This window comes from Agelaius tricolor, unplaced genomic scaffold, assembly GCF_023055355.1.
Source record: "Agelaius tricolor isolate 1412-34295 unplaced genomic scaffold, bAgeTri1.0.p SCAF_16, whole genome shotgun sequence".
In the NCBI taxonomy this organism is placed as follows: domain Eukaryota; kingdom Metazoa; phylum Chordata; class Aves; order Passeriformes; family Icteridae; genus Agelaius; species Agelaius tricolor.
The window spans coordinates 11,649,838-11,673,193 of NW_027269276.1; the positions used below are offsets into that span (position 1 = coordinate 11,649,838).

The 23,356-nt window shown below is 37.7% G+C and overlaps 1 protein-coding gene across 2 annotated transcripts; it reads left to right on the forward strand.

Moving 5' to 3' along the window:
• Window positions 1-178: 178 nt before the first annotated feature.
• CYP19A1 (cytochrome P450 family 19 subfamily A member 1) lies at window positions 179-23,083 on the forward strand. Of its 2 annotated transcripts, none has more exons than XM_071441529.1 (10): window positions 179-419; window positions 7,063-7,224; window positions 8,193-8,343; window positions 10,746-10,900; window positions 11,541-11,717; window positions 12,381-12,495; window positions 14,364-14,478; window positions 15,084-15,246; window positions 16,391-16,632; window positions 19,637-23,083. In XM_071441529.1, exons 2-10 carry the CDS (start codon window positions 7,080-7,082, stop codon window positions 19,901-19,903), a joined length of 1,530 nt encoding a protein of 509 aa, XP_071297630.1. In that variant the 5' UTR covers window positions 179-419; window positions 7,063-7,079; the 3' UTR covers window positions 19,904-23,083. The 2 variants fall into 2 exon arrangements, with proteins under 2 accessions (XP_071297630.1, XP_071297629.1); XM_071441528.1 differs by having other exon boundaries at window positions 183-419; window positions 7,058-7,224.
• Window positions 23,084-23,356: the final 273 nt, after the last annotated feature.

Below are 23,356 nucleotides of genomic sequence, written 5' to 3' on the forward strand. Positions count from 1 at the left end.
AAGAGTTCACCTAATTTCTGTAAGTTGTATCTCTGGTTAAATGACAAATCTGTTTCCTTATTCAGAGCCACTAAACACAAACTATAAACTTTGTTTAATTCTCTGTTTTACTCTCCAGTCACAATTCTAATCAGCACCAGGCATGTGTATCTCTGTCACTGGCTGTTTTGCAGCAGATACATTGAGCTGTAGAGGTACAATTACAAAATTTTCTTTTCAAAGCAACAGCCCCTGATCTATTACAATAAACAAACTTCCATCTCCAAGCAACTGATCTCTTAGCAACAAGAAGCACCTGCATAAAAGATGCTACAGGGAGTGATCACCAGACAACCTATCCAGACCTGTGAGAGGAGCACATCAGGAGCCAGGACAGCACTCTCCACCAGCAAAAATCCACAAGTGACAAGAAGACACAGGTACATTTTCAATTCATATTCTAGCTTTTTTCTTCAAACTGTATGGGTAGGACATTAGATAAATGGGATTTATTTTTGTTTTGAGTGGGAAGTATGCCTTCTGGAGCTGCTTTGATCTGCTACTGTAATTATCTTTGTGTAAATTATATGCTGTCACTATCTAAACAGAGGGGTTTTTTAGTAGAAAATATGCAGGTCTTTGGCCAAATTCTTGGCAATAATACAACAGCAATATGCTATATATTTGTCAAGTATTCTATGAAGTTTCTTCTCTAAAAAACAGCACAGTGTTCTTGCAGAATAGTTATCCTAAGAAAGTGTATTCACTTCGTGAATACACTCTCAAGCTGTTTACATTACATCAGAAAATATTAAATAGTTTCAGTTTTTTATGGATGTGGACCCCATAGATTAAAAAACCAAACCTTTTCAGTGTTTCTGATTTAATACTTTTGACTCTCAAGTGGATTTTTTCATGTGTACCAGACAAAGTTCTGGTGGAATACACAGCATGGGACAGGCACTGCCAGCTGCTGCTGCACAGCAATGTAGAATTAGTTGGGAAGTTGTGAATTTTGGACAAATTGATATTTCCAAGCATCATTGTCACAGCACGGAATAATAGATTGTAAGTGAGGTTTAAAAAAGTGAGATAAAAAAAAAGTGAGGGTAAAAATCAGGTAGAACAAGTCTTGAACTGACCCTGGGAACTTTTTCATTCAACCAAAGCTTGGTATATCTCAATTGGTACTTGCTGTGGAAAGGTGCTGTCTTTCTTCTAGCTGCTATATCTCAGTTCATAATAATATCTGATAAATAAAGTCATTTGCAAAAAGAATGGTTTGAGAATTGTCATGCATTCTTTCTCAGTCTTTTTTTTTTCAAACACACAGATAAACTTTCCTTCAGGATTAATTTACATACTTTGATAGAATACATGATACTTAAAGCCAGAGGAAAAAGTAAAAACTTTAATTAATATTTCTTAGAGAGTCATCCCTTCTGTGTCAACTAACTTTTTGCTTAGATTAATCAAGGTATTTGCCAGCAGTAAAAGTACAACAGCAGAAACATGACTATGGTAGAGAGAGCTGGTTTTTACTTGAGAAATTAGAAACAAAACACCTCCCCTGCAGTAATAGAAACCAACAGCAGCTATCTACAGAAAACCCCCTCAAACAGGTCTGCTTTGGCACAGCCACAACAAGGAGTCTGATCAAAAGCACTTCAGAGAGATTTCATTTGTCATCCACCACTCATTTTCTGCTAAGTTTTGAGTTGATTAGACCTTGTGGTGCTGTAATGAAACTTTGAGGCTGGGATGAAGTAAATGATAGTCCTGCCATCCTGCAGAGGTTTGCACCCCCCAGCTGGCTTTGCTGCCCTACAAGCACTGGCACCCATTCTGCTCAGGACATGGTTTGTTCACAGGAAACTCTGCTACCTTCTCATGTGGGTGATTTCATGGACACTGTGGTGGCTCATAGGCAAAAAGACCTTTTGTGAAAAGTGCTAAAACTGACGAGATATTTTTCCAAATCACACCTCAACTGCCATGTAAAGGCATAAAAAAGAGGCACTGCTCTTACAGCAGAACTCCATTAATATTCAAATGGAGTCCTACATTTATAGAAGATATTTGCAATGTATTGGTTTCCCTGGCAAAGGGTTTAGTGACCAGTTCATTTCCAGTCACATGCCAGGACTGGGGGGTGCTAAGAAAACTGATTGACCAAACTGGCTCCAGACAGTAGCAATGTCAACATCTACAACAGTGATTTTAAGTTTGCAGTTCCAAACTTCTCTGCACATTGGAACTCACTGGAGACCTTGAGTAGAAAGGGTGACAAGAAATTGAGTTGTGTGGATAAAGTTGTGGCCACCAGCAGCCCTGTAAGAATGCAGCAGCATTTTACAGGTGCTATAAAAGGCAGTTGACAGAACTTAATCTCAGAGAAGCAGGCTCTGGGGATCCTATTCAGCTGTGAAACAAGGTAACCCTGTCAGAAGAACACTCACCAGAATTAAAAAATAAAATTCAATATAATAGCAGAGGCATCAAATGTAACAATCTTTCTTGTCGCATAGTACAGATGTTTTTTCATCACCACAAAATCACGGCTGTGTTCTGCATTTCTCTTTCCCTTGCCCTCTGACACAACTGTAGGCTCCTACCTTCTCATTTACTTGTCAAGAGCCCCTTTAGACTGCCAAGATGATCATTACTGAATTCCCACCTGCAAGCTTTGCTGAAAGCTGTCATCTCTTCCCCCTCTCTTCCTCCTCCTCCTCCTCCAACCTAAACAACAGATGAAGTTCTAAGTGCTATTTAGATTAGATTTCATAGTAATCAAGTGGTGCAGGATTAATCTACCAGGCTGTAATAATCATTCAACACTGCTAGAATACATTTCCATAGTAATTAGATGGGATAGACCTCTACAGCTACACAAATTCCAGCCCACTGACTCAAACTCTAGAGATGACTGAAAAAGGGGTTATTCCCTCCTTTTCACATTTTACTATATTTATCTTTCTTTTGAGATGAAGAGAATTGAGTTAAAAGTAGAAAGTAGTCCTAAAGAAGGCAGAGTGCTGCAGAAGCAGAGTAATGAAAACATCTAAATTTAAAATGCCAGCTCTGCACATTGGGACTGCAAACCCACCTGTAACAAGAGATGTCTGACAGATGCAAAGGATCAGGTGACTAAAACACAGTGAGAAGTTAAGTGATAAAAATAATTAAGTAATAAAACAAATGAAAAGTAATTAAGAAAAAAGTATGGCAGATCAAAGACAAAAAAACGTCACAAGAGGAGTGCAATAAAAGATAACCAATAAATTGTGATGGAAAACTCTCAGTGACATCCACATTGCATCCTGAGAGAATTAAAGAGTTAGAAGAGACCACAGAATGCAGGGTGACACTAAATAAATGTGCAGCCTGATGCTCACAGGGTAATTTACCTCTCACAAGGAATGGTGAGCACTCCCAAGTTTAAACGAGTCTCCTGACGTGTTCTCAGCTTTAAACCCCACGGCTTTTCAAGGAAACAAGACAATCCCTCTATCAAGGATGTGGCATATGCTGTACCCCTGGTGATAAATATCCACTTCAAATCAATTAAATCTACTATTTTATTTTTCAGAGGTACTGTGCTCCTTCAGTCTATATCAACATTGGTCAAAATGGGAGCAGATCTGTAAAACAAAATGGGGTTTGTATGAAATAAGTCTGTTTATTTTCCTAAACTGTTTAAACCTAGAAAAGTTGCTTCAGATGCTGCTAATACAAGTTACTAATATTTGGGAATTTTTAAGCAGCAGATTTTTTTCTCTCCTGACACAAGAACTCCAAAGGAAGCAACTCCAGGACACAAGAATGGCTCTTCAAGTGTTTTCAGGCATTTTTATGAACACCTTCTTAAAATTAAGAGAGATTTTCAGCTCCAATTCTATAATATGATTTTATGAATTTGCTCTTTTACTGACAGAGTCATTAAGCATGAAGCTCTAACCAGAATAAGAGGTGTCAATACAGTTGTCACACAGATGTATGAGCTTTTCTCTTTACTGTGGACCTTGCCATCATTCCTCACATTACCTTTAGCAAGAAAATGTTTGACAGAACCTAGAACATTCTCCTAGTGCTTTGTAGCCGAGACTCAAAAATGAGTAATCTCAAAGGCCCTCTGCTGGCAGCTGCTTTCCCAGGTGTTGAGATCTGTAATTGCTGCCAGGCCACACAGCCTGGGCACATCCACCTATTCTGTCCCAAAAAACCTTTCCTATAATAAGTCCCTTTTCCCCCACTGGATAGTGGGATTTTTAAAGTTTTGCCCCATAAATAACAATCCAAACCAACAAATCCCTCTGATCTGAGACACTTCAACCAGCTGCAAGGAAAGGAAAAAATTACTTATAGCAGATAAATGAGCAAGACTAGAGAAACCTTCCTTCATGCACAGTGGGCACTCTAACTCAGTTCCATTTCTCACTTTTTCAGGTGAGTACCCACTATCCAAATGGGTTTCAGTTCTTATGAGGAGAGACTTCACTCATGGGCAGTTCTTAAAAGATGCAATGCATAAAAAGTGGGATAAGCAGTTGAGTGGAAATATCTTTAAGGTGAATTTTCCATGGTCCAGCTGGCTTTTGCAATGAAAAAAAAAGGTTAAAAATGCAAGTCCTGAAAGTGTGTTTCATTAATACTAATTGAAATGAAGCAAAGAACTCCCCAGTACAGGAAATGTCAACTGCTTAAGGTCTTGAGAAGCCACTTTGACTAAAGACTGTTTTAGATCAGGTCAAGAGTGTATAAAATGTTCAAACCAAATACTTGGCCTTTAATACTTTCATCTACATGACAGCACAATCCAGGACTTTAAAATTATAAATGTAACAGCAAGGTGTTGGACATGGAAAAAGAAAAAAATGCTTTTACTAAAAACTCTAAAATGATGAAGCTGGGGCAATCAAGAATCTAAAATCCAGTCCATTGCTATCTGTATATTTTGAAAAAACAGAAACCTGCCTGCATTCCACTGTCAAAACAATGATAAGCTTTAGCTGTGAGTATTTAAGAGCTGAACAAGATCAAAACTCAGGGTTCACTTTTAGAAGATAGAAGGGGGAGACTCATACTTGCAAAGTACACTGTGCAAACATATCAGGGCCTTCAACTCTACCAGGGCTCACCCTGCACATACAATATTCATACATCCACATTGGGAGGTATGAAATTGGTTTATTTCACAGCACCCAAATGCATAACCAGCTCCATACTTGTCTGCACAGGGAATGTGGGGCAGTGAAACTACTCTGCACACACTAGAATGTCTTGGAAATTAAAAATACCCATAAAACACAATGTACATCAGAGCCTATCTGTGGCAATGGAGTACAAACATGAAGTTTATGCAGATCCAGAGAGAAAGCCACATAAAAATGGAACTATACACCCCAAGTGTTTTTCCCCTCTATAATGCTATAAACCCATATTAGTGAAAGGGACAGAAGCTGATAAAATATTTATATATACACAGGCATGCTTTTGTTATGGTAAGTAGCAGTCAAGGGAACTCAAAGTAATAAATACCATGACATGATAAAAATGCCTGTGAGTACAAAGCCCTTCCTCACAACACACAAGCAATGGGACAGCTGGAGGTGTCCAGGGTGGGACCTGTCCCTGGGCACTCTCAGAAGGGCTGGGCTCCTCTCCTTTGCAACAGCAGGGATGTTTCTGCAAGGTCACCTGGCACATTGGTCACTCTGGATCATAAAAACCCCAGAAGCCTGGACACAAAACATACAAAAGAGAGCATTGCATGCATTGCATGGACCTGCAAGGTTTAAAACCGCTGCTTACTGCCCTTCCCCATATTCCCTTCCTACACTCCATACATTTATACATTTCCTCCTTGACAATACACACCAGGATTCTCCCTATCTGGAAAGCATCTATCCCATTCTTGGCTTTGTTTAACATAATTATAGCGCTGATGGTCACTACAAAGCAAATTCTCCTTTTTTTCAGCTATGTGAAACCAAAGCACAACACAAGTAAGAAAGCACTTGCTGAAAGTAAACTGTATCTAAAAGCTTCCAGCTAAGTAAATATATCCTTCAACTTTGAAATATTGTTTCAGAAAGAAACAAACAAATCTCTCCTTAGTTTTTGCCAGAGCAGAATTAAGATGTTTTATTAATAAAATATTGTGCAGGTTCAAGCCAGTACCTTCCTGTGGTTAAATGAGTTCTCACTCACATTTCTTCTCACACATATTCTTTCCCAGGTACAATAACTTCTTATATTTTACTATTTAATTCAAAAACATGCAAAAAACCTTCTACTTAATCCTTCTATTTTCTTTATGCATAAGAGACCTGTTGGCTGTCCTTGGGTTTTTCTTTCCCATGCTGAATGCTGGTTACAGCCTGAGTAAAAATATGGCAACAGATAATCTATGACCCTGTTTGTTATGGCATATATTATATTTTTCAAAGTATTTAACAGAAAAACCATAAAGAAATGCATTACATTATATTACACTCAATATAAGGTTGGCAGTTAAAAAAAGGCTATAATACTATGTCTCAGACAAAAAACTGTGGTTCTGGGGTACTTAATCTGTATCATTGAAAACTACCATAGTTATTCTAGAAATTCAGGAACTCTGGCACTACAGGCATGCAGGAAGGCAACAGCTAAATAAGACAGACAAAAGCTGGCAAGTAAACTCATTCAATGCTTCCACATGTGCTGAAAGTTTAATTTCTTGTGTTTTGGTTAGAGATGTGTAAGGAGTAAACCTCAGTGTTGGCCAGCAAAGTCGATATCAGAGATAAGAGGCCTGTCAGCCAAAATATCCAAAACTACGCCTCAACATCAAGGTCAGAAAACCTTTGTTATTCCCAAGCAAAAAAATGTGTCTGCTTCATGTCTCTTTTGACTTGTGATGAGGCTTGTCCCAGCAAGCACTCCAGGCAGTCCCCCTGGTTATAAAGCCATGTCCAGAGCTGATTTGCTCATTTGTAGGGACTGCAAAGGGGGTCAGAGGTACCAAGCAAAGCTGAACACATCTGAGCTTTGACAGCCTCTGCCTCTCTCCTCTCTTCTCTCTCTCTTTCTGAAGCAAAGCAGAAGCTCATTGAAAAATGGTCCTGGAGACCCTGAACCCAATGCACTACAACATCACCAGCCTGGTACCAGACACGATGCCTGTGGCTACCGTGCCCATACTCATCCTCATGTGCTTTCTCTTTCTCATATGGAATCATGAAGAGACTTCATCAATACCAGGTAAATTAGCTTTAGCTGCTGTGCCACATTAAAGTTTTCAGAGTAATTTTTGTTTGTTTCTCAAATTTAAGTGACAAAGTAATGCTGAATAATCATGGTAGGACAACAAAAATTATTATGGATCAGTTTAAGTAATACAGATTCTTAAAAATTCCTGATAAAGGAAATCAGGCTGATTCTAACTTCAGAACTTCCATAATAAATCATGGCTTGGCCATCTGACATTTTTTCTTCAGCTTTAATTTGTGTATGCTAGAAAAGTATAATACTATTTTACAGCTCGGGATTTTCAACTATTTCATACTGTTTTACAACTCCCATTTTCATGTGCATTATAACCTACTTTTTGGATGTTTTAAAGTTTAAGTCTCTCTAAACTACCTTTACTCTAAACAGTTATCTTAGAAGCTGTTCAGATTTTAGTAGGTTATCAATGTTTCTCTATCTTTAGCACTGAATACCCTCCAGAACAGAACATCGAATCTCCTTTCCCTTCTGGAACATTTTTGGGGGCTTGTTTAGACATGAATGGCTCAGCTTATTTTCCACCAGATGCAACACCCTGCTGCATGGAGGAGAGCAGTGCACAGCCTCTCACAGGTGTTGGACAGGAATAACCCTAAACCAGTGCAGTGACTCCTGGAAGAAATTCTGGGAAAAGACCAGAAAAGAGAATTTCTTCTTGCTAGGATGGAGCCATTGTCCCTCCAAAAGCAAGCAGCAGCTGGAAGCTGTACACAGCAGCAATGAATGTCCTTTGTTGTAGGTACCACTGAAACCACTACAGGCTTCTCAGACAGCGAGAAGTGCAGTTCCTGAGACAGTTTCAGAGCAGAAAAGTTTGTGTGAGCTGCCCAGCACAGGCTGTGACTGTCATGCCAAAAGCCTCCTTTCAAAGGGAGCTGCTCAGAGCTGTTTTCTTGTCTGTGAGCACTGCTGAGACCAAACCTCTCTTCCCTGTTTCTTAGGGCCAGGATACTGTATGGGAATTGGTCCCCTCATCTCTCATGGCAGATTTCTCTGGATGGGAGTAGGGAATGCCTGCAACTACTACAATAAGACATATGGAGAATTTGTGAGAGTTTGGATCGGCGGTGAAGAAACATTTATAATTAGCAAGTAAATCCTTACTTTCTATACTTAATAACTTGAAAAGCTTTATATCTTTACAATCTCTTTGCTACTTTATTCTAAAGCAGAATTGAAGTTATTTTTTTCAAAAATTGTCCTAACAAAAGCCTATTACTTTCTGCTATTCACAGACCTTTTTCTAATCTTGTGTCTGTTTAATGAAGTTTTGGTGAACTCCCCTAATATTTTTTTTTATGGATAGGAAAGTACTATGGCTAAATCCTGGAAATAATTTACCATCTATTTTACTATTATTAAGATGATATTCAGTTTAGGGATCTAGGCTTACAGCAATATGTGATTAAGTCAAATTTTCATTTTCTGTGTTTTTAAATTTCTCCTTAAAGTGGAAGTAAATGCTTGATGGTTATGGCTCCAATTCAGTGATTTAACTAAGCAAATACAGCATTATAGTATTAGGAGTAATTCCACTCCAATTAATGGGATTATTCATAGGTTTCAATTATGCACAGTATTAAACATAATGCTGAACTTCAGCCTATCATTTTATTAGCTCCATTGGTTTCTTCTTAAATTGGAGTATTATAAGTCATGCCATGAAAAAGAAAAAAAAAGACTAGTAAAAGGTTTACCTCATGTAATTGATAAAGAATCAGAACCTTTTAAGTAACAATGTCAATCAATTAATACTTTCATTAAGCAAAAGCCTTTGAAAGAAGAGCAGCATAGAGAATAATCACAGAATTTGCCACATGGTGCAAGTCAGCTTCATCTCTATTTAAACCTCAGTAGGAAGAAATAATCATGACAAGAAAACTGTTCACGTTCCTATCCTACAGAGGTGTTATAAATATCAACTAAAGGAGTAAAATGTTCTGATAATTCTCTAAATGCTTTGAAAATCCTACCAACTCTTATAGCTGTCTTTGTGCTACCAATTCACCAGAAACAAACCAGGGGTGCTGCTAAACAATGCCAGATTTACAGTCAATACATTGTTTCTTTTCAGACATTTCTTGCTTTAAATCATTTGCTATACCTAGAAAACGAGTATGTAACTTTTTTTAAAGCAAAAACATAGAATAAAGTTTTCAGTGGATTCTAAATTCACTGCAAAACTAAACATAACCTGGCTTCTGCAAAAGAAAAATCAATGTCTTTTTTCACCAATGACATCTGAACTTTTAGCATCAAATCTAATACTGAGGTGCTAATGCCCAGAGAGATGGACTTGCAGTCTTGGTTACAACAGCTGATGTCTTTTGGAGGACTTCATTAAACAGTTTCATAAGGAAAACCTGCTTATGCAAGGTCACTTCACAAAACCCTGCCTTGAAACATTATGATGTGTCTCCTGCATAGAGCCACGTGGGATGGGAGGAAGAAAACTGAGCCTGCTGCACCTTCTCCTTTGTGGGGAGCTGCCAGAATTCAACACCATCTTTTCATGTTCAGGGAAATACAGATGTATACCCTGACATGGGAAAAAACTTTAATGTTAACTTTACCCCCAGGTCATGCAAAACTAAGAAACCAAGGATAGTTGTAGTCAATTGCAAAAGCCACATTTACATAAACTGACTGAAAAAATAAACCAAACCCATGTTACTAGTCTGGGGTTTGGCCCATAGACTATACTACACAGTGAAGAAAGAAGCATGTTGTTTCATTTCAAATCTTTGTTCTGATTTTCTTTCTTTGGTTGGATTCTCTTTGATCAGTGTTTCATCACATCCACATTTCTGAAATGCTGGCTCCCTCTAAAGGAAATTATATCTTAAAGCAAGAATGTTGTCTGCCAGCACCACCAAATTAATCTTGCTGACTGTAAATATAATTATGCATATCATGGATTTCCCTTATGTGTCTCTTTAAGAATATTTATTATTTATCCCACACATACCATTGTACTATCATAATGCATATTTAAGTGATGCATGTGTTTTTATGCTTTCAATATGTGTCTGAGAATGACCAAAGAGCTACAAAAGAATACATAGCATTGACTATACAACAGTAAAGCTGTAATTTAGTACACATCAAATATTTTACCTTATCCTCTGAAATATCCGACACTGGGCACTGTCTGAGTGTATCATATATATCTACACATTTCTATGTATACACACTACTCTGTTTAAAATCCTTCATTAACTATTTGCATTTTAACTGAAAAATAGTTTAAATCTGAACAGAACACCTTATTGCTTTAATATAAATTCTGAAAGCATTGATCAAATTTTTAATTATGTAAAAGATTTTTAATTATGTAAAGGGAACAACATTTCGTGCTAAGCATTGTACTTGCTGCTAAATTAAGAATGCGAGTCAGCACTGGGGAGCAACTCTAAAATGTCAGCATACAAATGCTGTATTTAGTCTATGAAACAGTTCTTTTATTGGGGGCTTTTTCTTCCTTCCTTCCCCAGATCCTCCAGTGTGTTCCATGTAATGAAGCACTGGCATTACGTGTCTCGGTTTGGGAGCAAGCTTGGATTGCAGTGCATTGGCATGTATGAAAATGGGATCATATTTAACAACAACCCAGCACACTGGAAAGAAATTCGACCCTTTTTCACCAAAGGTAGCCAGTGTGCACTGACACCCTGCATCCCTGTGACTCACACAGAGCCACCCCTCCCTGAAATGCTGCTGTGTTTGTCTGACATCCATAGTGGAGACCCTGGGGGGCATTTCCTACTCTAGGGAGACACAAGAAGCTCACCTCGAAAATCTGCTAGATCCCACTGGCTCCTTCCCCAGTTCCTATGTCTATTCCTATGTCCCTGAGCCACTCCTTCCCATTTCCCTGATTGTCCCTCACCTTTGCACTGCCCTGAGACCAGGGTCAGCCCCCAGGCCCCTGGGGAGCATAAGGGAGACCCTCTGTGTGTAGGGGTGGGGGCTTGAACATCTCACCTTGCAGCTGAACAAAACATCTGTGGATATTATGCAAAGACCCTTTCTGCTTCCTTACCCTGTACCATACTAGCAAAGACCCTTGTTCCTTCCTTACCCTGGACTATACTAGCAGCTATTCAGGCTGCTACAACCCATCCCTGTGCTCTCCTTTCACAGAAAGGTAAACCAGTGAAGCTCCAGAATGGTTTCACACCAGCCACTGACACAATTTGCAATTTATCAACACTGCTATCACCACTTGAGGCATTATAAAGAAGGTACAAAAACTAACCAACTTTTTGTGTTCTGCACAAATGTCCCAGCTCTGTCTGGCCCCGGGCTGGTGCGGATGATCGCGATCTGCGTGGAGTCAACCATCGAGCACCTGGAGCAGCTGCAGGAGGAAACCACGGAGCTGGGCAACATCAACGTGCTCAACCTCATGAGGAGGATCATGCTCGACACTTCCAACAAGCTCTTCCTTGGGGTCCCTCTGGATGGTACTGACAGCTTCAGTTTTGGGCCTTAGGATGGGTCTGAAATGCATATCCAAGGAAAATTCATTGACACCACTCAGCTGTCTCAAAATAACAGAGCAAGAACAGACCCTTGTAGTACCACATTATTAACTGAAATTGATTTATTACCATCTTAATTACAAGAGAGTTTTATATGACCAAAAATATGCATTAGCTTGTCACCCACCTTAATGAATTGGAGCATTTAAAGAGATTTTTATGCACCAATTTGGTACAGTTCCAATATTAAATGATATTCATGCAAGAATCTGAAATCTTTCTACCAAACTAAATGATTGCTCTGAAAAGTTCACCAAAAAAATTATGTTCTCTACAGTTTCTTCAGCCTATAACAGAAATAATATTATCAGAATGTCTAAATTGCCCATTTCAGTGCTCTGCAATAGCTCTGCTTCTGCTGTCCTGTGGCAGACTCTTCAGGCTGGCTGACACACCCCTGTGTTCTTGTAGCAAGGTACCAAGAGTTTCTGCAAAGATCTAGACCTTTTTTACAGTGTGCTTCAAATGTTATCTACCAGTTGCTTATCAGATTCCCAGGAACTTAGGGAACCCAACCTTATTATTAATTTTCTGAAGGATTTATCTTACTTGACTAATGACCATTTTTTTAACATTTCTTTTCAGAAAATGCCATTGTACTTAAGATTCAAAACTACTTTGATGCTTGGCAAGCACTTCTATTAAAGCCTGACATATTTTTTAAGATTTCTTGGCTGTGCAAGAAGTACAAAGACGCAGTGTGAGTATCAACCCTTCTACAGAGCGATTGCATAAGAATCTCTCTTTCTTTTTATGAAGAAGCATTTCCCTTGATGGGAAATCAAGGGAAATGAATCAGATCTTTCATCTGCCTTTAAGAAACTAAATTGTGACACTTGCAAAGGTGTCTGCTGAGGTCCCCTGTCCACAGAGCCAAGACAGAACCAGGTTTGTCACTGGTGGTACAAGAAGCTGAATTCTGGGACCAGTTTAAAGCTTTGTCTATCCAGACCCAATTTATTCACCAAAACACCAGTTCATGCACACTCAAATGTGAAACTAAACTTTGGTTCAGAGGAGGAAAAGCCACTGTATGGATGAAGTGATATTTGCTGTTCAGTTGAGGACAATCAGAATAGGTTGCAGCTCATCCAAACAAGGAAACCCATCTGTATGCACGGCACAGCCCCCGAGGGGTTAACCCTTGAGCAGTTTCTGGTTATTTGATTTCTCAACAAGCATTTTTGAGTCAAACACTCATTTATGAGTTAAACTTGGTGCTCAGTGTGATAATCCATCTCAAGGTCAAGGGTTTTTTCCCTAAATAAGGAACAAATATATTTTGCCATTTTCCTCTTTGCAAAAACACAAAATGCCTCTTCCAGCTTTGTGGTCTTGTTTTCTGTCTCCTGCCAAAAAAGAGCTGGCTTTGAAAAGAACTGGCAGTCACTTTTTTTCATTTTGGATTTGTTTTCCATCTAGTAAGTGAAATTGCTCCTTAGGAAGGACATGTAATAAATTGCTTTGATAGTGCTACATAACATAAGGGCTTTAAGGAGAAGATCAGATTCACCCAAGATAATTTACAGCTCTTGAGCACTGGACACAAGATTCACCTTCTCTAATATTTGCTTGCTAGTTTTATTATGGCACTGATTACTGCTTTATCCTGTGATGCTGATAATAAACTATTATGGCCGAGTTATTACCAGAAAGCCCCTGCAAGCAAATATTGATATTTCAAAAGCAGTCCCATAAAAAAAAGAACTTATTAATAAATTTTTATTGCAAAGAAAAAAAAATAAAGATTTCTGGATTTAAGACAATGCAAAGAACCACCACAGGATATGAGGGCTTGTAATATTCTTCTGATAAACTTTTCAAAAAGGACTACTACTTGTAATACATAAAATATTTTTAAATACTGAGATCTTTATGGGGATTGACGTTCTAAATATATTTACCCTACAAACACAAATTATCTATCTCAACACTAACAAACCCACATTTGAAAAGCCTCAAGATTTCATTCAAAATCTTTCCAGAATACTTTTTTTAAAGAATTGCCTTTGAATCCATAATTAATTGAAAATTCCCCCAAAATTTATAACAAGTTTTGAACTTTGTTTTTTCCACCACTGGAACACAAACTGTTGACACAGTATTACTATTTAAACATGAAAAGTTTATATAAACTCTACTCCAGCATACAATTTTTCTAATACTTGTCTACATTTTTTTAAAAATCACCCCTTATGGTCTCTAAATTCATTTTACTTAGTGATAAAACACAATATAAAATACAAGGAAATAAAATACTTCTTTGGAAATGGTAATAAATCTTTAAAACCTTTATTCATTAATAGTGTATATAGATACCTTTTCCTCCTTTTCAGTCTATTCTCTAAAGAGATTAAGATTTCATTCCAGACCGACAAGCAATTACTTAAGAATAATAAGAAAATACACCTTGCCTCAGTTTTACTACTTTTGCAGAGAACCATATAACTATTCTTAGGAATACTTAATTTCTGCCATCCTTAGATGCTTTTCTTGATATATCTCTGTATTTCTAGTCATACCCTGGTGCAGATATTTATCAATATGTTGGATTTCATCTGTTTTCAGCAAGGATCTTAAAGGAGCAATGGAAACTTTAATAGAACAGAAACGACAAAAGCTTTCCACTGTGGAAAAGTTGGATGAACACATGGATTTTGCATCCCAGTTGATTTTTGCACAGGTATTGGGAATTTACTGGAAATATGACTAGGTTTGGTTTTTCTGACATTCTCCTGAACACAGGCTTTGCAATTTAATCTTCATATGCCTCTCTAAAAGTCACATCATCATAAAAGGATGCTGAGTTGGTGCTGTGGAGTCCCTAGGAGTGACTCAAACAGGGATACTTGTATTTCAGGATCAGATGCTTGCCATATTTATTTCATAGCTTAAACAACATCCCTAAAACTCTTGCATCTATCCCTGAATGTCCTTCAGTCTTTCCCTAACCACTGTGTATTATTTCAGGTATTGCTTTTTGTTTGCAAAGGTTTCAAATGCTATATAACTCCTATTTTGTATCATCTCTGACAGCTCACAAACTCAGTGAGGAAATGCAATAAACTAAAAAGAATCTGAGCTTAGAACACACATTTCTGCTTTTCTGCAGAACACCACCCACCCCCCAGAACATGAGCTTTCTGTCATCCTCTGAAAGACAAAACAGAAATGCTATTTAGTGTAAGATAGACTGTCCAGAAATTGTGCAGTCTGTAAGACCTTTGTTGGCATCAGAGGTCAGCAATCAATACTTTCTCCAAAATTTCCTTTTTTTTTTTTTTTCAGAACAGAGGGGATCTGACTGCTGAGAATGTGAACCAGTGTGTGCTGGAGATGATGATTGCTGCTCCTGACACTCTGTCTGTGACTCTCTTCTTTATGCTAATCCTGATTGCAGAGCACCCCACAGTGGAAGAGGAGATGATGAGAGAAATTGAAACTGTTGTGGGTAAGGACAAGCTGCAAAGTCAGTGATGTGGGAATATAATTTTCCTTCAGCAGTGATCTAATTTAATTTATCTAAACCTGAAAATTTTAAGCATTTCCTCCCAAAAGAAGTGTTTGCTGTAAAACATATGAACTACTATTGTCTGTAAAAATTATATTAAAGAGCAAATTAAAAAATGTGAGAAATTTATAAAATAAAATAGGAATAATCAGAATTGATTATATATTAGAAATAATGTGGTATATTCTCTCCTCAGCAACCACAGAGCATTCACCTCAAGTTTAATTGAAATTATTTTCCTGTTACCCTGAAATAGCAAAAGAGGGCACTTGTTTCAAATAATTCTAATCATCAGTATTTTTCTGTGCTAAAATACAGAATTTCTCTAAGTTTCATTATAACTCTAGAAGGAAAAGACTAGACAAAATTAAAATTATATTCTGCTGTCATCCATTTTGATCTCAAATTGGCCTCCTCTAAGTACTAATTACTAACTATTCAAAACACAATCAAGATATTCCAAATTTGTATTCTTCCCCTTCTCTAGCCTTCATTCAAAGCCTAACACTGAACCAATATAGAAACTAATTTCATCCACACTTATTTAAGACTTACTTCTGGTCTGTTAAACACCAGAAAATGTATCACAAGTCTTTTACTCTTTTTCTACGGTACTTTTAATGATCCTTATTGTACTGTCCTCATGAGAGTACTCACTCACTCACTTTCCCTGCTTCTTTCTGAATCCTAACCCTCTAAGGTAAGGCTTCACCACACGGTGAAAGTTTAACAGAATTAGCTCCAGACTATCCCAGGTTCTGTTTGCTGTTAGCTCCTGGCAGATTTATTTGTTGTTCTGTTGCTCTCTCATGTAAAAGCCAGGGAAAGACCCCCAGAGTTTTGTTGGTGACAAGAACAAAGAGTGAGAAGAAGATGATAAGATTGTTAATTAATAAACTAGGATGTATGCTAATGAACAATATACCAGATTTCCTCAATAAGTAAGGCCACGCAAAACTCCTTAGAAGCTATTGGATCCTTCCTACAACTTCAGAACCCAAGAATCCTCCCAAAAAGTTCTGATATTTGTACAATGTAAATTCCTAACCAACTAATCCCTTCACCATCTGCTTTATTCCACAAGGCAACAGAGACATCCAAAGCGATGACATGCCAAACTTGAAAACTGTGGAGAATTTTATTTATGAGAGCATGAGATACCAGCCAGTGGTGGACCTGATCATGAGGAAGGCGCTACAGGACGATGTCATTGATGGCTACCCCGTGAAAAAGGGCACAAACATCATCCTCAACATCGGCCGCATGCACAAACTCGAATTCTTCCCAAAGCCAAACGAGTTCTCTCTTGAAAATTTTGAGAAAAATGTAAGTTGTCCATCTTGTTTCTTACAGAAATTTGGGTTTTATTTATTGCTAATGTCTCTTCCTCTTACTTTGCTCAAGAACTTAGTGACCATAAGACTGTTTTCCCTTTGTCTAAGTGCCCAGTTAGCCATACAACCTGCTGATTACTGTTATTATTATTATTAGAGCTGGGCAGATATTTTCCTGTCAAGCTGCCTTTTAAATAAAAAATTAATTATAATCTAGAGAACAGTTTTTTCAGACATAATAGTTTTGATTCGAAAATCTGATTAAATTTGTCAGACACACACAGTTACCATTATTTCCCCTGACACTGGACAAGATAAAGAGGCTTTATGGAGCTAGAGCCATGCCAGAGCCCACACAGAGCTGAGCATTCTCTGGAGAGGTGGAGCAGTGCAGTAACTTCTGAGAGACTGGGGATCTAGTGCCTTTATTCTTTTTTTTCTTTTTAAATTAACAATATTTTATAGACCATAATGAAAATGTTAAGTTTTAACTAACTCAATACTGCAGATGTTGAGTAATTAAGTTTCTGTTCAGCTCTGAATTTCAAATGAAGTTATGTTCTAACTACCAGGAGAACTATAATTAAAAGCAATATGTGAATATTTTTTCTTCTTGTAATCCCCGACTGGTTCCAATCATCCTTCAGATTATTTACTCAGACCTCTGCTCTGATGATTACTGATTAAACAATTGGTTTTGTGAAGCTGTATTTGTTCAGTAATAATAACCTGGAGAGATTAAAACTGCACTGATATGTTAGCAGCTGCACACATGAACACCGACAGGAACAACTTCAGCTTCAAAGAAAGAACAGAATATTTTGATACACCAAAAATGGACTCACCAGTAAAAACACCTGAAGCAACAACTAAGAAAGAAAAAAAAAAGTGTTTAAGCCAGAACAAAACTTTAAGTTTTACCTATTTCTTACCAAAAAAGCTAAGGGTATCAAATATGACACACACAAAAAATGAGTATTAATCCACCTGATTAATATTTCTCAACTGCTGAGCAAATCCTGCACACAGCATTAAAAACAACACCTCAAAAAAAAGTTTTTGTAGAAAATTCAAGAAGAGTAAGTGACAAAGTTTATCAAAATTACAATTCCCTGTGAATAGAATCCATTTTGCCACCCATTATTTACATTCCAAGTATTTCTACCAAAAATTGATATCTTGCTTAATTTACGAGCACATTTTGCTACTAAAAATATTTCCCCTTGACCAAATATTTAACCACACATTTTCTATCTGACTTGATGCATTCTGTTTGCCACATAATTATTCTGGCAGGCACAATTTCCCTCCAGTTCTCTAAGTGAATAGCAATCCACAGCATTATTTATGATAAGATGCCATTGTTAGAATCTAAACATTTTTCCATTTTCACAGGCTGTGCATTTGCCATTGTGCTGCACTGCCAGCTGCTGTACTTGCTCTGTGTTATAAACACTTGTATTTATCTATAATTTTTCCAAAAGCATGGCTCAGTTTATTTAAAAAAAAAAGTTAAACTGAACACTGAAAATAAGAAAAAACAGTACACTTTTTTCCAGATGATTTGATAGAAATAAATGGTTTCTACTCTATTCTTGTTAAATAGGAAATCAGAACATGGTTAATACCTGACTTTTTAAAAATGAAGTTACACAGATGAAGAAAAGTAATTTCTTTATAACCAGACTTTCTTTTTAACTGATCCACTCAATGGTAATAAAAGTAGCAGAAACTAGCTGTTGGTTCTTCAGAAGTCCTGAGAATCCTGCATTTCATATTTCAGCTGACAGGACAGAAGACAATTTTGTGTTATCTTTCTATTAAATATAAAAAATTTTAACATTTAATTTTATGACAAATTAGTTCTCAGAAATAGTAGCTTTATAATTACAAATGGAGCAGGCATATGGCTCAGTGATTATCTTTAGACAAGGCAGCAGCCTGTATTTCAGATATTTATAAGCTTTATAATGAACAATTTCTGAAGAACTTTTTAATGAACTTTAATGCATTTGAAGAGCAGAGGCTTCACTCCATTTCACAGCTTGTGGTGAAATCCCTGTAGTTCCCAGGACAAACAGACAAACACATGAGCAGAATTGTTTAACTGTACAATCCCTGCTACCTCTGAATTTCCAAGGGCTCATCCACACTTCTGTCAGTGCCTGTAGCTGGGCCTGGGATTTCCAGTGTGAAATGAGAAATTGCTCTTAAAATTTTATTTCCACAGCTTTTTCAGAATATATCTGTGGGAATACATAAAATCAGAGGGTTTTGGGAAAGCTGCAAAAGGCAGGGTTTAGAGACAGCAGAACTGTGATTAGAGCTAAGCAGTAGCCATAAGATTGGTCAGCAGAAAAATTATGTAAGAAGCAGAAAAGTAAGGACAAATAGAACAATGGTCTGTGTATTAAGGCTGGTCTAGAATAACTCCCTAAGCTGCAGAAAAGTATATCTAGCAAGATATGAGGAAGTTCTAAGCTTAGTAATGGAGCTCTGTGCATTGTGTTTTAAGGCTTACAAGCAGGTATTGTATTTGAAATAAGCAAGCATTGTTTTAACTGAAGGTATGTGTGCTTATAGTGATTGGATAGAACTACTGCCAATGTGCTTTTGCTTTGTGTGATTGGTCAAAAAACTTTTAAACTGGGATGTGAGCTGCTGGCATCTTCCCATTGTCATAACCATGCAATGAGACCGATGCTGGAAAATAAAACAGCTCAAGGTGCGTTCCCAGCAGTCCCGTCCCATTTGTGATTCGTACACAGCCCTGGCAATAATATTGACTGGCAATAATATCGACTGGCAATAATATTGAATGGCAATAATATGGACTGGCAATAATATGGACTGGCAATAATATTGACTGGCAATAATATTGACTGGCAATAATATTGACTGGCAATAATATTGACTGGCAATTTCCATCACTGTTTTCACTGATCTTACGGAGAAGAATCTGTCTCTGAGTTTATTGCTCACGTTGCTCTCCGCAGGTTCCTTCCCGCTATTTCCAACCCTTCGGGTTCGGCCCCCGGAGCTGTGTGGGGAAGTTCATTGCCATGGTCATGATGAAGGCAATCCTAGTGACTCTCCTGAGGCGCTGCAGAGTGCAGACAGTGAAAGGAAGAGGCCTGAACAACATCCAGAAAAACAATGACTTATCCATGCACCCCATAGAGAGGCAGCCTCTGCTGGAGATGGTTTTCACACCCAGAAGAAATGCGGACGAGAGTCAGGGTGATAGAATGGATCAGCACTAAAGTTACAGGATTTTCTCAACCTCCAAGAAACAGTCATCATTCCTAGTTAAGTACAGAAAGTAAAATGTTTTGTTGCCCCTAAATTACTTCAGGTGACACCTTGTTCCGCCTGTACAGCAGAACCAAAGGCCAGAATTGGAAAGACTAAAAGTACAGGAAAGTTCTGTTGTAGATGAAGCCATGCTATACAATTCCTGATTATTTTTTAAAACATAGAGTTCAGACAAAAGTTATGCCTTCCCTTTCAAACACTGCCAGTTCAGAGGTTTGAGGGTCAACAAACCAACATACCTGATGTGTGCTTAATTCCCTTTGCCCCCACCTCCCTGAAGCTGGACCTAGCAATATTTGACCACAATTATCTGTTTTCAAAACAGCTGAATGAATAATATTAGTTCATTTCAAGACTAAGAAACTATTTAAAGTATTCAAGATGTCTATAAGTTGTAAAAAAAAATGTTTGAACAAGTCATTCAAACATTTTTTCTTTACCATGTTTTGCTGTCCTGTTAAACAGATACCAAAGATTTACAGTGTCACACAGATTTTACCAATAGCAGTAATTTGCAGAGTACTAGATAATAATAATGATAGTTGAGGTAACTATTCTATATTTTTAAAACCCAATTTCCCACTGCAGGGGACCTGTAAACATCTTAATGAAGGTCAGGTGAGAATGAGCTGATGAGCACCAAACATTACCACCAGCACTACATGGGTGGGTGACTTTCAGCCCCACCTCCTCACCTGACTGAATACAGAAATTTCCCACCTCACCTCAGCTTGAGTGAAGAAGGTCAAATTCCCTTTAAGCTGCCTAAGGTGTGCCAAATCATTTTTTGACCTGGTTTTAGTTGCTCAATTCCATTTCAGAGAGTAAGATTTGGAGTTGCTGCCCACGTTCCCACACCACAGTAGGAGACAGTGTCCCTTCCTCATGATCCAAACAACTCCTGGTGCTCCTTCTGCAAGAGCTCTGGGCTGTGTCCTGCTCTCCAGCATCTTGCTCCATGCCCACTGATGTACAAAGGTTCTGAGCTTATAAACACTTTCACAAGAGGCAGATTTCACTGGGCAAGTGCCCAGAGTTTGGTAGTGACAAAGGAGAGAAGTTCTGAACTATCAAGCAGATTTCTAGGAAATGCTTTTCAAGGTGTTTTGCATACACAGGTTTTTATTTTAACTATAAACCAGGCTGGGGTTTATACTTAATCCTTAACAGGAAAAAGGGACAATTACTCAACCTTTCTGTTCAGAATTGACCCATCTTGAAATCTGTACAGTCTGGACATTGATGTCTTTACTAGCCTAATGAGGAGTTGCCAGCTTGGTCAAGAAGAAAAAGATCTTCCTGGCTAAATGACAACATTCCTTGACAGAGACTTTCCAGTTTCATTAAGCTTGAGTTTTCATACTGTGTAACACAAAGAAAGAGATTTTCCAGATAAAGTGCCTTGATAAAGACATCCAACCAATGTACAATAGGCTTTATATTAACCTTTTCCTTCCAAGTCCTTTAAACTATAATAGAAGGTGAGAAAAAAAGGGAAAAAAGAGAAAAATTGTGTCTTTACTTTGAAAGTAAAAATAAAATTTATTAATTAATCTATTCCTTAAGACCACTGATCTCAGGCAAAAGTCCAGAAGAAAAAGATCTATCCAGTAGCACAGAAGAACTGCAGAGACCCAAGAAATAATTCTGTGCCCCACCCAAAGGTAATGAATTAGACTGGGAATGGTGATAAAGAAGAGGAGCTGCCTATTTAGGGTAATTCTCAAAACAACATATGAATTTTCTACAGTAATTTTTAAAAATCAAACTTGAAAGCATTTATTGAAGAATTTATTGCAGCTAGGTTACTTTTAAAACTTTCTCCATAACTTTTGCATTATACCAAAAATTACAACAGCAAAGTGCAATCCTGTACCACCCGTACATACAGACAAAACTGGGCAGTTGAAGACACAAATAAATAGGATTTAATGGTAAGACTCAATGGTCTTTTCCAAATTCAAAGGTTCTATGTTTTCTAGGACTTCTATTTTTTAGGTCATGAAGTGCCACAGTGGTATGAATCTGTGGAATATCTAATGTGACCTCTGTTTGTGCATCCTTTGTACCCTTTAAACTAGGAAATTGATAAAGCAGTTGGAAGAAGAAAAAACAAACAAACACAACCACGTTTACTCTTTCTGCATCTTAAAACACTTCAGGGTACTTCAGTGGGCATGTATTTCTTATTTGCCTAAGAACTCTGAAAAGAAATCCACTGAAGGCTTTTTTTTCTTGGGAACAAACTACTATCTTATACACAGGATACATATCTTTGCTTATTCCACACGCAAAACCAATTTTGTAGGGATAATTTACTGTCTGATTTTCCCACCTCACAATTATAGGCCTCCTCCAAGCAAAATTTTTCACAAGCTTGAAATTAATAAATTATCATTCAAATTTTGAAGTAATTTTATGAAATCAAATAGATGAAAAATGCATGCTGCTCTGATTTCTTGAATGTATTCTATATTGTTGAATTTGTAGGCAGGAACTTCAGAAAAATGATTACCATAATTATTCTGGGGACAAAATAAAGCAGTATCATTTTTTACTTGTTGTCAGCAAGACAACAGAGTTATTTCCCATTGTGTCCTGTATGTTTTGAACATAGCATTTCTGGTCCTCTTGTTTCTACAGGATTTAGTTTGGTCCCCATTTGGGCAGCAGAGCTGTAATTAATCTGAGCTCTCAGCTCATCTGAGTCCTGCTCCCCCTGACTTCATTAGGGCTGCTCCTCAGTGGTCTGTTTGCATGAATATTTGCACTGCCAGCTCCATTCCCCCATCCCATAATCCCACACCTGCTTGAGAGCTGCAGCTGGGGCAGCAGAGTTCCACAACTTGCCATGTGGGTATGAACAGATTCTACCTTTCACTGTACAGAACAGAGCTCTGGGTTTAAACAGTGTTTTACCACCAGGTACTGCACAAATTCCAGTGGCTTTTTAAACCACATCAAGTCCACAGTCATGACATGACTGCTCCATTAATGTTCAATGCATTACACACAACAAACTCAGCTGTGTTTTATACTTCACTGTGATCACGGGCTGCTCACAGCACATGGATGTGGATGTTGTCAGCAAATAAAATAAACATCAAATAAAAGTTGTATGTAAAAGAGTTTAAAGTCATGTTTCGTCATGTTTTCCCAATCTGAGAATCACAGATTGTATTAAAATGCATGAGTGTGTCTGCATGCATGAACAGATCAATGTACTAGATACAAGGATGAAATCTACAATGTTCTAAAATCGAAATTCTCACTGATTTTAGAGACTATATTATTGCCAAGATATTTTTCATGTAGTAAGAAAGCATAATTAAAAGAATTTAAACTGATACAAGACTACTTTCCTAGGAATGCACTTTTTCAAAGCTTTAAAAGAAGGGAGA